Source organism: Micropterus dolomieu, linkage group LG02 (assembly GCF_021292245.1).
Source record: "Micropterus dolomieu isolate WLL.071019.BEF.003 ecotype Adirondacks linkage group LG02, ASM2129224v1, whole genome shotgun sequence".
Taxonomy (NCBI): Eukaryota; Metazoa; Chordata; class Actinopteri; order Centrarchiformes; family Centrarchidae; genus Micropterus; species Micropterus dolomieu.
The window spans coordinates 9,058,919-9,069,411 of record NC_060151.1 but is presented as its reverse complement, the minus strand read 5'-3'; the positions used below and the strand labels follow the sequence as shown (position 1 = coordinate 9,069,411).

At 42.1% G+C, this 10,493-nt stretch overlaps 1 protein-coding gene and 1 long non-coding RNA gene across 2 annotated transcripts in view; both read right to left on the bottom strand.

Annotated features, from left to right (window-relative positions):
* The window catches only part of LOC123958276 (interferon-induced very large GTPase 1-like), a 35,871-nt gene extending 30,383 nt beyond the window's left edge, over positions 1–5,488 (bottom strand). The window contains exons 1-4 of the mRNA XM_046031556.1: positions 5,314–5,488; positions 4,861–4,959; positions 4,714–4,745; positions 4,123–4,231 (exon numbers count right to left, since the gene is read on the bottom strand). Coding sequence (XP_045887512.1) covers positions 4,123–4,231; positions 4,714–4,745; positions 4,861–4,942 — 223 coding nt within the window. The 5' untranslated portion in view covers positions 4,943–4,959; positions 5,314–5,488. The remainder of the gene's footprint in view (positions 1–4,122; positions 4,232–4,713; positions 4,746–4,860; positions 4,960–5,313) is intronic.
* A 1,793-nt stretch (positions 5,489–7,281) lies between these two features.
* LOC123985768 lies at positions 7,282–7,946 on the bottom strand. Its single transcript, XR_006828741.1, has 3 exons — positions 7,814–7,946; positions 7,455–7,514; positions 7,282–7,341 (listed from the first exon to the last, which is right to left on the bottom strand). It is a non-coding gene; the product is annotated as an uncharacterized LOC123985768 (long non-coding RNA).
* Between the last annotated feature and the right edge of the window lie 2,547 nt (positions 7,947–10,493).

Genomic DNA, 10,493 nt, shown 5'->3' with positions numbered 1-10,493 from the left:
GTTGTCCTGTAGCTTGCCTTGTAGCTTGCCTTGCCTTGCTTATCTTGTGACCCTGTTTTGGATTTCTGTTTGGATTACCTTGTTTTGGACTCTCTGCCCGTAAGTGTGCTCGCCTTTTGTTTGCCTAAATAAACCCTTTTGAACTGTACCTGTATCTGTTCCTGCATTTGGGTCCAACAACCTGCCCATACCACTTACAAACGGAGCTTGGAGCGACTGTGAGCTTGAGACGACTGTTAGCCGGATACTAGCACGAGACGGCTGTTGGCCATTATTAGATCGAGACGGATGTTAGCTCAAAAGGACTGTTAGCTGCATGTTAGTTAGAGACGACTGTGAGCTCTAAACAACTGAGAGCCGATAGAGAGCACGAAACGAATGACAACCAGATGTTAGCTCGAAACGACGGAGCTCGAAGTGACTGTGAGTTTGAGACGACTGTTAGCCGGACGTTAGCTCAAGATGACTGTTAGCTGGATGTTAGCACGAGACGGATGTTAGCTCAAAAGGACTGTTAGCCGCGATGTTAGTTAGAGACGACTGTGAGCTCGAAAGGACTGACAGCCGGAAGATAGCACGAAACGAATGAGAACCGGATGTTAGGTCGAAACGACGGCTCTTGAAGTGACTGTGAGCTCGAGACGACTGAGAGCCGAACGTTAGCTCGCAAACGACTGAGAGCCGGACGTTAGCTCGCAAACGACTGAGAGCCGGCCGTTAGCTCGCACACGACTGTGAGCTCGAATGACCGTGAACCAGATGTTAGCTCGAATGACCGTGAACCAGATGTTAGCTCGAACGACTGAGAGCCAGACGTTAGTCCCTACTGATGCTCTTTGCTTAGGTTAGAAGTAGAGTGCGGCGAGCGCTGGCATCTTGGTGCCAAAGCTGTTGGGGTTGCTTGGTGTAATTGCTGTCTCTTTCTGTGGTTGGTTGAGGGTGGGCGGCTGGGGGTGCTGGCATCCCGGTGCCCCAGCTGAAGCCGGTTGATGGTAGGCGGCCTGGGGGCACTGGGGTCTCAGCATGGAGACGGAAGAGAAGAGTTCGTCTTCTGGTGCAGGCTCTGCTGCCCTGGACATTGAAAACGACTGTTGTAAATTTGTTGGAATAATTCATCGTCTAATGGCGATTTACCGACACTTCTCGAAGAAGTAAGTGGATGGATGGAATAGCTTGTGATGATTCATCGTATGGCATAGCAGCGTTAGCGTAGCGTGCTTGACAAGCTGTTGCCTGGTCTCAGTTCGGGTGCGGAATACGAGAGCCATGCAGGATACGAGAGCGAAGAAGAGGAGTCAGAATGTGTGGGTATTTATGGAAATGCTGGCAATGACGTGGTCGATGTGTGCTCCTGCTCCTGAAACTCTGCTAATTAGCACCACTTAATGACACTTTCCTTGGGACTGTTGAATCCACAACTGATCTTACTATGGGGGATAGTGAGAGGAGTAGCAAGTATAGCAGAAGGTGTCGCTTTGCTATGGTACAAAAAGCTGGTAAAGTTGAGTGGTTCAGATTAAATCACTGCAGAGCATGTTAAATTTGCAAGTCCAGAGGTTGCAGTTCTTCATGCCATATGTTTTACTGGCTTACAGGGACTGTTGCCAGACTATTCTTGTGCCTCATCAAGGACAAAGCTGGTAAGGTTGGGAGCCTGGATTATCATAGGCCAATTCCACTAGCTAGTGTGGTATCTAAAGTCCTGGAAAGGATTCTATTAGATTGTGTATGTGAATATATTAATACATTGGAGAACTGAGTTGTGTATTTATGCCTTGAAAGAAGTAGCTGAAATGTATAGAAGGCAAAACCCCTCTGTTCTAATTGCCTTTATTGATGTTTCAAAGGCTTTTGACTGAGTTAATCACCAAAAGTTGCTTCTGAAATTGAGTCAAAAAAGTGTGCCTGACAGCATGGTTGGCACATTGGTATGCTGGTATGCTAACCAGAATATGCAGGTCAAATGGGGAAATGGAGTCTCTGCTCCCTTTGGCGTTGGAAATAGCGTATGATGGGGGAGTTACTTTCACCAGCTCCCTTTAATATGTACATGAATGATTCATCCATGTTCATTCATTTCATATGGGGTGATGATTGGGCAGTGGATACAACACATGCCTCTGGTGTGTTCGAGCTGCGTTCAGTTCCCTCTGCGACATCCACCAATGTGTCCCTGAGCAAGACACTTAACCCCTAGTTGCTCCAGAGAGTCAACCTCTGACATAAATAGCAATTGTAAGTCGCTTTGGATAAAAGCGCCAGCTAAATGACTAATTATTATTATGTGATTTATCTGGCCAACTAAGAGGCTGCAAAACTGCCTTCTGATTGGTAACGGTCTAATAAACCATCATATGTATGCCAACAATCTGGCTATTCTTTCTCCTGCTGGGTATCAACAACTGCTGAATGCTCTGATTATGGGGTCAAACATGATGTGCAATACAATGCTAAAAAGAGTGTTGTCATGATGATTTGTAGAACAAAAGGGGATGAGGACCTCGACTTTCCAGATTTTTATCTGTCAGGGCAAGTGCTATGTGTTTGGAATAAAACAAAATAACTGGATCACTTTATTGCAGATCAAATTTCTGATGATGATATGCATAGGCAGTACCATATTTTATATGCTTAAGCTGACATGTTTGCACTAAAATTCTACATGTGTTAAGTCTATTTAGACCATATTGCACTTCCCTCTATACTGCCCCTTGTGGGTCAAGTTTAAAAAGGCGAGCTTACATAGGCTTCAGGCTGCCTATTGTGACCGTATGTGGATATTCTTTTTTAAAGCTTCAGTGTGTAATATTTCTGAGGATTCATTCATTCATATCTATAACTATGTTTTCAGTGGTGTATAAAGACCTTAAATAATGAACCGTTATGTTTTTACTACCTTAGAATGAGCCATTTTTATCTACATAACCGCGGGCACCCCCTTCCATGGACGTCGCAGTATTTTGTGGTCAGGTTTCTACAATAGTCGACAACGGACAAACAGCGCTACAGAGCGAGTTTCGTCATCACAGCGTTCTTCTACTCCCATCGCCAGGTCATTTTTCCGGGGCTTTAGCTTGGCCATACTTGATGCACTAGTTAGTTTGAGAGCTGCAGCTCTCGCACTTTTGTTCTCTTCGCTCTTTATTATTATTATTATTATTATTATTATTTATTCCGCCGTTCTTTGGCATCTATCTTCTCCTGTACCGTTTGTCCTATAAATTTGGTTCCAACTTCAAATTGTACATCTTCTTCATGAGATGGGTGCAATTACCTGTGTTGCTGATATCTGTAATGGTTGATTTTATATTAATATTTTTGTGCATTTTAAAATGACTGTGTTCCTATGAAGGGAAGGCTTTCAAGTTTCTTTGTCAATTATGTCTTATTCTGACAAAAAAATGGCTCCTAAGCACCAATAAAAGGCATGTTTTGCTCTGTGATGGCTACTCCGCTGTTGAAAAATAAAATAAATGAACAGCCAAAGAATTGGACTGTGAAAGACTTTATAGCTTGATAACTCTATAGCTGTGTGACCCATCCACCATTGTATCCCTGAGCAAGACACTTAACCCTTCGTTGCTCCAGAGGCGTGCGACCTCTGACATGTACAGCAATTGTAAGTCACTTTGGATAAAAGTGTCAGATAAATGTATGTTCATTTATTTTATTCTTCAACAGCGCAGTAGCCATCACAGAAAATATGTTTATAAGCAAATCATGCCTTCTATTTTTTGTCAGAATAAGACATGATTGACAAAGACACTTGAAAGCCTTCCCTTCACAGTGTATCTGAGTAGTCTGGTGGTCTTGCTCTTGCTCCGGGTCCAGAGATTGATGGACAAAACCCTGCTCACAGCATGTTAACGAAAAGGGGGCCAAACTTAACACATATTTTTTCTGAACAAGTGTGCAGCACATCATTGAGTCTCTTAGCTGATGGAGCCGCACATTGCACCGACAGCGGTAGCAATCGCAAGAAATAGCTGGCAGCTCTCACACGCACAACGGAAACATTGGTATAAATGTCTTCTATAAAAAGTGACCATGTTTTTCTTTTCTTTTAATGTATGTATTGGACCAGGTTTGTGTACTGTATAATCAACTGTTGTAAAATATTACCTTTCTCTTTGGTTGCAGATGGTACCGACTTGATTTCAGACTCTCCTCTTGTGCTTTCACTGTTCTTCTCTGAGTGTTGAGCTTCATCAGGTTCATTCACTGGATCCCACTGAGAGAACAAGTGATTTTATTTAAGATTTACTTCGCCAGATTAGACCTATATAGATTACAATGTGTTTTTAACTTGGAACCCGAAACCACAAAAAGCAGCATCCAGATAAATATAAAAGCTGAAGATCAACAAAACTGATACAGCATATCAAATAAGAGCAAGATGAAAGTGTATAACCACCAAATGCAAATCATATTGTATTAATGTGAAAAGAATACACTCAAAAAGGGTTTCATGGTACAATGTCAAACCAGGAGGTTCATGAATGTTTGTTTTATCATAGATTTCCACAAATTAAATTTAGGGAAGAATTCTCTGCAGTTATAGAGCCCAAAATGTACAGTGGAATTCTTCCTAATTTAAAGTGTAATTTTTGTACTAATTGTGTACCAGAACAGTGCGCACTACTAATAACACAATTTTTTTTTTAAATGCAGCTGTAAGTTAATGATGACTAATGTAGGTGAAAAGATCTTTACCTTGGCTTTGGCTGCACAATCCTCCATCTCATCTACATGGTCATGTAAGAAAAAGCACAACACATAGCATCAGCCTCAAAAACTATAGTGGGTTACCTTACCATCCTTAGTTTATGAAATATTTAATAAAAATAATTTTTAGATAACCTTTGACATTTGGTCTTAAAGATTTTGTTTCAGACTCTCCTCCTCCTCCAGCTGTTGTGTTGTCATGGTTGTCTGCCTCCATCTTAACTTCTTAACCATCTTCATCAGTCACAGTCATAAGACAAAGCCATTTAGACAAATACAACAATAAACTATTACTGCAAATGCACATCACCTTTCAAGTTGACCAAACAATTTTTTGATAAGATAAATAAAAGGCATCTTACATTTTGGCAAACTTCATGCGGGTGAAATGTTGCAAATATTGCAATTTTCTCTTTTTAGTCTTATTCAGCCTGACTGAATCGGGTGTGACAAAATTCATGCGTCCATTTGAAACGTGCAGTACATTTAGCAGAAAAAATTTTGTAGAATCTGTGTCATAAATAAATACTTTTGTGATGAATGAACAAGGCAAATATTTTTGAAACGCTCAAAAGCTGTTGGCCTCACCTGGTCCACAGACAGACAGACAATAAACGCCTGGCAAAGCACTCAAAACTGCTTCTGTAGTAGCTCCACTACAGTCGTTGTCTCTAGAACCACATTGCTGCACATATTCAGATCTTATGTCTGTCTACAAAAACAACCTATAATTGCTGTATAAACTCAACTCCCTTAGCTGCTATGTGTAGATATGACTGCCTTCTCTGTCCCCATTCCATAAATAGAAAACCCTCCCACTTGCTCTTAACAAATCTGATGTTATGTGATAGGTCTAAGGAGCTGAGAAACTTTGCATGCGCATTACTTGTAAATCAGTGATGACTAATGTTAAAGTTAACAGATGACTGCCCAAACTCACTGTTTCAATTTCCACTGAAGCCATGTGACTTCAGGGAAAACGAAACCATTTTATAAGTGTTGTCAGTTAGTTTCTTTTACGTAACAGTCTGAAGGGGTTGACATTACTACCAGCGGAGCAATGCATAGCAGAGTATATGGAGTGTACACTTTTGTGAATTCTCATTAAACACATGTATGTGGGAGAGATTCTGAATGTGCAGAAAGCTTTGAACATGAGCAGAAAACCTGCTGAAACAGAGGAGCTACTAAAGTTCAAGAGTTTTATAAATGAATTACAATTAAATTTATCATTGACATGCCAGGACATGTACTGTAGTGGGCAGGGGCTCAAGTAAAAAAAAAAAAAAAGAGCACTTCTAATAATTATTTATTTGATTCCCTCACACTCACGCAATTGTTTCATACTCAACATTTTTCTACAAAATGATCAGAAACCATGGTCTTCTTTAGTATTCATTAGGTTTATCACAAAAACAGGCAACAGCAAAGGAAACTATGCCACAATGAACACGTTTTCTATGCTACTAGTTTCAAGTATATATTTAGAATAAATGACAGCACCAATGAGAGGGACAGTTTCACTAATAATTTGTTGATATTGCACAAGGCAATAAATTGTTTTAATTCTTTTGGTGTTACTGGATTAGCCTACAAAACACTTCAAATGTCAAAATTAGAGGCAGAGAAAGACCCAAACGCAGATCACAGCTGAGAGTTCAAGGTTTATTAACAAAAGGATTGTGCAGGGAAGTTGGTGCGAGAGAGAAAGGCTCCTTTCAAAGTCCAGAGCTGGGAGAAAACATGGGGAGGCTGCGGCTGGAAGGAGGTCCAGGCTGCGGGCTGAACAGAGGGTTCCTGGCTTGTGGCTTACTGAAGCTCTTACTGAAGGTATCTGAAGCAGAGGGAGACACAGGTTAGATTTCACAGCAAGCAGATTTCAAAGCTGGCGGGTCAGACATGACATACGCATGATTACACAACGATCCGGCGGGGACTGGGTGTCTGAGCCTTCCATTTAAGCTGTAGCAGATAGCTGAACACGTGTCAGGTGTGCTGATGACGATGATGACTCTGAGGCAGAGCCGGCCCTAGGCCTTCGGGGGCCCAAATCCAAAATTTAGTTGGCCCCTCTGACTGTCGGGCGTTGTCACTATATATGACACACAAACATCTCTTGTTTTTAAATAAGATGAATCTTTCTTATGTTTATAAACCTGCCATGTTTGTTTAGCACAAACACACCAAAGCAAATTTCTTAAACCTACTTGGCAATAAAGCTGATTCTGATGAAGAACAATAACTCAATATTATTACATCTACTATGTTTTAAGTCAAACAGGAAACATACTCTATGATACCACAAGAGCCAGTAGACACTGAGGAACTTAGTGCAGAATAAAAAAAGACTGATAAACTGATTATGACTTAAGCTTAAATCTTTAATAACAGCCAGACAAGAGATTAAGAGACAAAAACTACAAAACAGTTTATGAGTGATCTAAACATCTAATGATAGAAAAGACTTTTACTGTCTGAGTGTCTTTTTGGAAAAGTCTAATTGTCTCTGTCAACCTGTGTTGGTTCCCTGCTCATCAGAGACAGGTGTGGTGGTACGAGACAGGTGTGGTGGTACCACAATGGTACTGCTCTCCACTTCAACAGGCACAGGTAGACCTATGAGGAAGATTAACAAAGAAAATTAGTAATTTTAGTAAATTGACATGTTCATACACTGTTGCTGGAGGTGAATAATTGTTTAGTTATTGTTGATGTAGGCCTAAACTTACCAGCACTGTCAGCTTCTTGGATGACACCAATGGAGGTAGAGGTGGAGGCTGATGAACCTGCTATGAAATAATATAAATAAATAAATAAATTGACTGAATTGAAATGACTTGTGCTCTTAGCTTAGATCTGGAGGATCATATAATACAAGACAATCTGCAAGAGTTTGATGTTGTCTCCTTTTAAAAAGTGACTTTTGATAAGATGTCTTTTCAACACTGGCAGCTTTGGAGGAGGCTCCATGATGTTGCTCCAGAATCAGTCCTTTAAAACAGCTACTACACACTCCCTACCTGACAGATTTGATTTATAATCAAAGGACAGGACATCTCTATAGGTTTAACTAAAACACTTAACTTACCAGTAGTGTCAGCTTATTGGGTGACATGGCCGTGTTCAAACCTGGCCTGTCTAGTTTTGCTTAATAACACCAGGGGCCTGTACCACGAAGCAGGATTTGAGCTTATCCAGGTAACTTCGGGGTTAACCCTGGGATTTCAGTACTTCTTACCGGGGTAGATCACCATGGTAACTTATGCTGAATGGCTAACCTGCTCCGGAGCAGGTTATGTTCCAGATAAGAGATCAACTCTATAAAACACCGCCTACTGACCAATCAGCTCTCTTGGAAAATGACATCACCATCTGTAGGAGACCCCACAGACTTTTTTATAGGCTCCTTTATGTTTGTTGCGGTTATATGGAGAAACTCTTGTAGGCTAAAGCGATATCATCCTACAGAGACTGATTAAAAGCCTTAGGCTATTGTTGCCTACAGGTTTTTACAGTAAGCCTACTTACAGCTTAATATTTTTTATTTGCTCCCAGTCTGTTTCACTCGCAGTCGTTAAAATAAATGGGTTTCATTTTGCTTATGTTAGGCTGAATATTATGAGCAGTTTGGCATGGATATTGAAATACTAAATTTTAATATGAGGCTATTTATTTTAGGCTTATAGGCTATCAGAGAGACTGGTCATGTAGCCTACCTCCCCACCTTTTGCGATGTGGGCGCTTTCAGACAGTATTTGAGCACATTTTATGGCATGAATGGATAATTTCATTGCTTTATGAAGTTAATTTAGAACAATGTTTGGAACACTTTTGAGTGTGTTAAATAAATTAATCTTATTTTTGAAGTGACGAGAAGTTTTTTAAAGTGAGGTGGAACAACCACTTATTCAGTGCCGAGTGTTTTAATGTGGAAACGCCACCACAGCCGAGCTGAAAGAATATGGCTGATATTTTCATAGACGCCATAAGAACACATCAAATCAACGCATTATTATAGAATCAGGGTTACAGTACGTAACCCCTTTTCTATTTCGTATAGGCTTCACATTCTAAGGCTATCGCTATTGGGTCCGAGGTAAATTAGGATGAGTCAACGCCAACTGGCCCATACGGTACCACCAAGCACAACTCACCTGCCCAAAGCCATAATGAGCCACCCAGTCTCAGGCATTGGTGTCGTCGTGCGCGCGAGCACATCCAGGGTTAGAATGTGTAACATTCATGCCAATAAAGGGAAGGATAGGTAGAGTTGCGTATCGTAGGATAGGTAGAGTTGCATATCGTCTGCGTAGCAGTGGTAAGAGAAGGCGTGCGAGCGAATGATCGGCCTCAGTGAGGTGGTGTGAATTGAGAAGAGAAGGGGCCCCAACACTGAGCCTTGGGGCAGGAACGCCCCGAGAGGTAGGATTCGAACCACAGGAGTGCTTTACTCGAGATGCCCATTGCTGAGAGAGCGGATAGCAGGATCCTGTTGTTGACTGTGTCAAAGGCAGCTGATAGGTCAAGCAGGATAAGAACAGAGGATTGGGCTGCAGCTTTAGCTGACCTTAGGGCTTCTGTTACAGACAGAAGAGCCGTTTCAGTAGAGTGGGCACTCTTAAAACCAGACTGGTATGGATCTAGGAGGTCATTCTGTGAGAGGAATTCTGAGACCTGTTTGAATACTGCCCGTTCAATAGCTTTGGCAAGAAATGGTAGAAGAGACACTGGTCGATAGTTCTCAACTTGAGATGGGTTGAGTGAGGGCTTTTTGAGAAAGGGTGTAACCCGGGCCCTTTTGAAAGTGGTCGGGAAGGTTCCTGAAGCCAGAGATGTATTTATCACATGAGTGATTGTCGGGGCCACGGTAGTAGAAATGGCTTGGAGGAGATTCGTAGGAATCAGGTCCAGTGGGCATGTAGTTGGACGGCTACGGGTCAAGAGTTCTGATACTTCGCTCTCTGTAAGAGGAGTAAATGAGGAGAGTGAAGAACCCCGGCCCTTGGAGGGCAGAGGAAAAGATGTAGTAGGACTGCTACAATGGTTGAGTTTGAATGTTTCAGAGAATTGGCTAGTTGTAGCCTGTGAAGAAAGCAGCAAAGGTATCAGCAGACAAGTTTGTGGGTGGTGGAGGAGGATTTAGTAGCACTTTAAAAGTGGAAAATATTTTCCTTGAGTCAGTGGCACTGCTAATTCTGTTATTGTAGAACGCAGCACTGATGCCTGTTGAGAAGAAGGATAGGAGCAATTGGTAGCCCTTAAGGTCGGCGGGTTCTTTGGTTTTTTGCCATTTTCTTTCAGCCGCTCTGAGATCAGTACGGAGCCCACGGATGGTATCAGTTAGCCACGGGAGGGACTGGTTTGGGCGAGCAGGCTTGGAGGATAGAGGACACAGGCTATCCAGGCACGAGCTTAGTGTAGAGCACAGAGATTGTGTGGCATCATTGACCTCAAGTGAGGAAAATGTGTTGAGGGAAGGTAGAGCGGAAGCTACCACTGAGGCAAAGTGAGTGGGAGACAGGTTGCGGCGGTGTGAAACCAATGGTGTTGGAAGAATGGGCTTTTCCTGTAGGCATACCGTGAACTGAATAAAATAGTGGTCAGACACATGTAGAGGTGTGACTGTTAGGCACTCTGTGACACAGTTTCGGACAAGAACGAGGTCAAGCGCCTTGCCAGCTTTGTGGGTCGGGGGGCTGAGAACCCGTGTTAGATCAAAGGACTGAATCAGAGACAGGAAGTCTGCTGAGTTTGAATTGTCTAAGTGA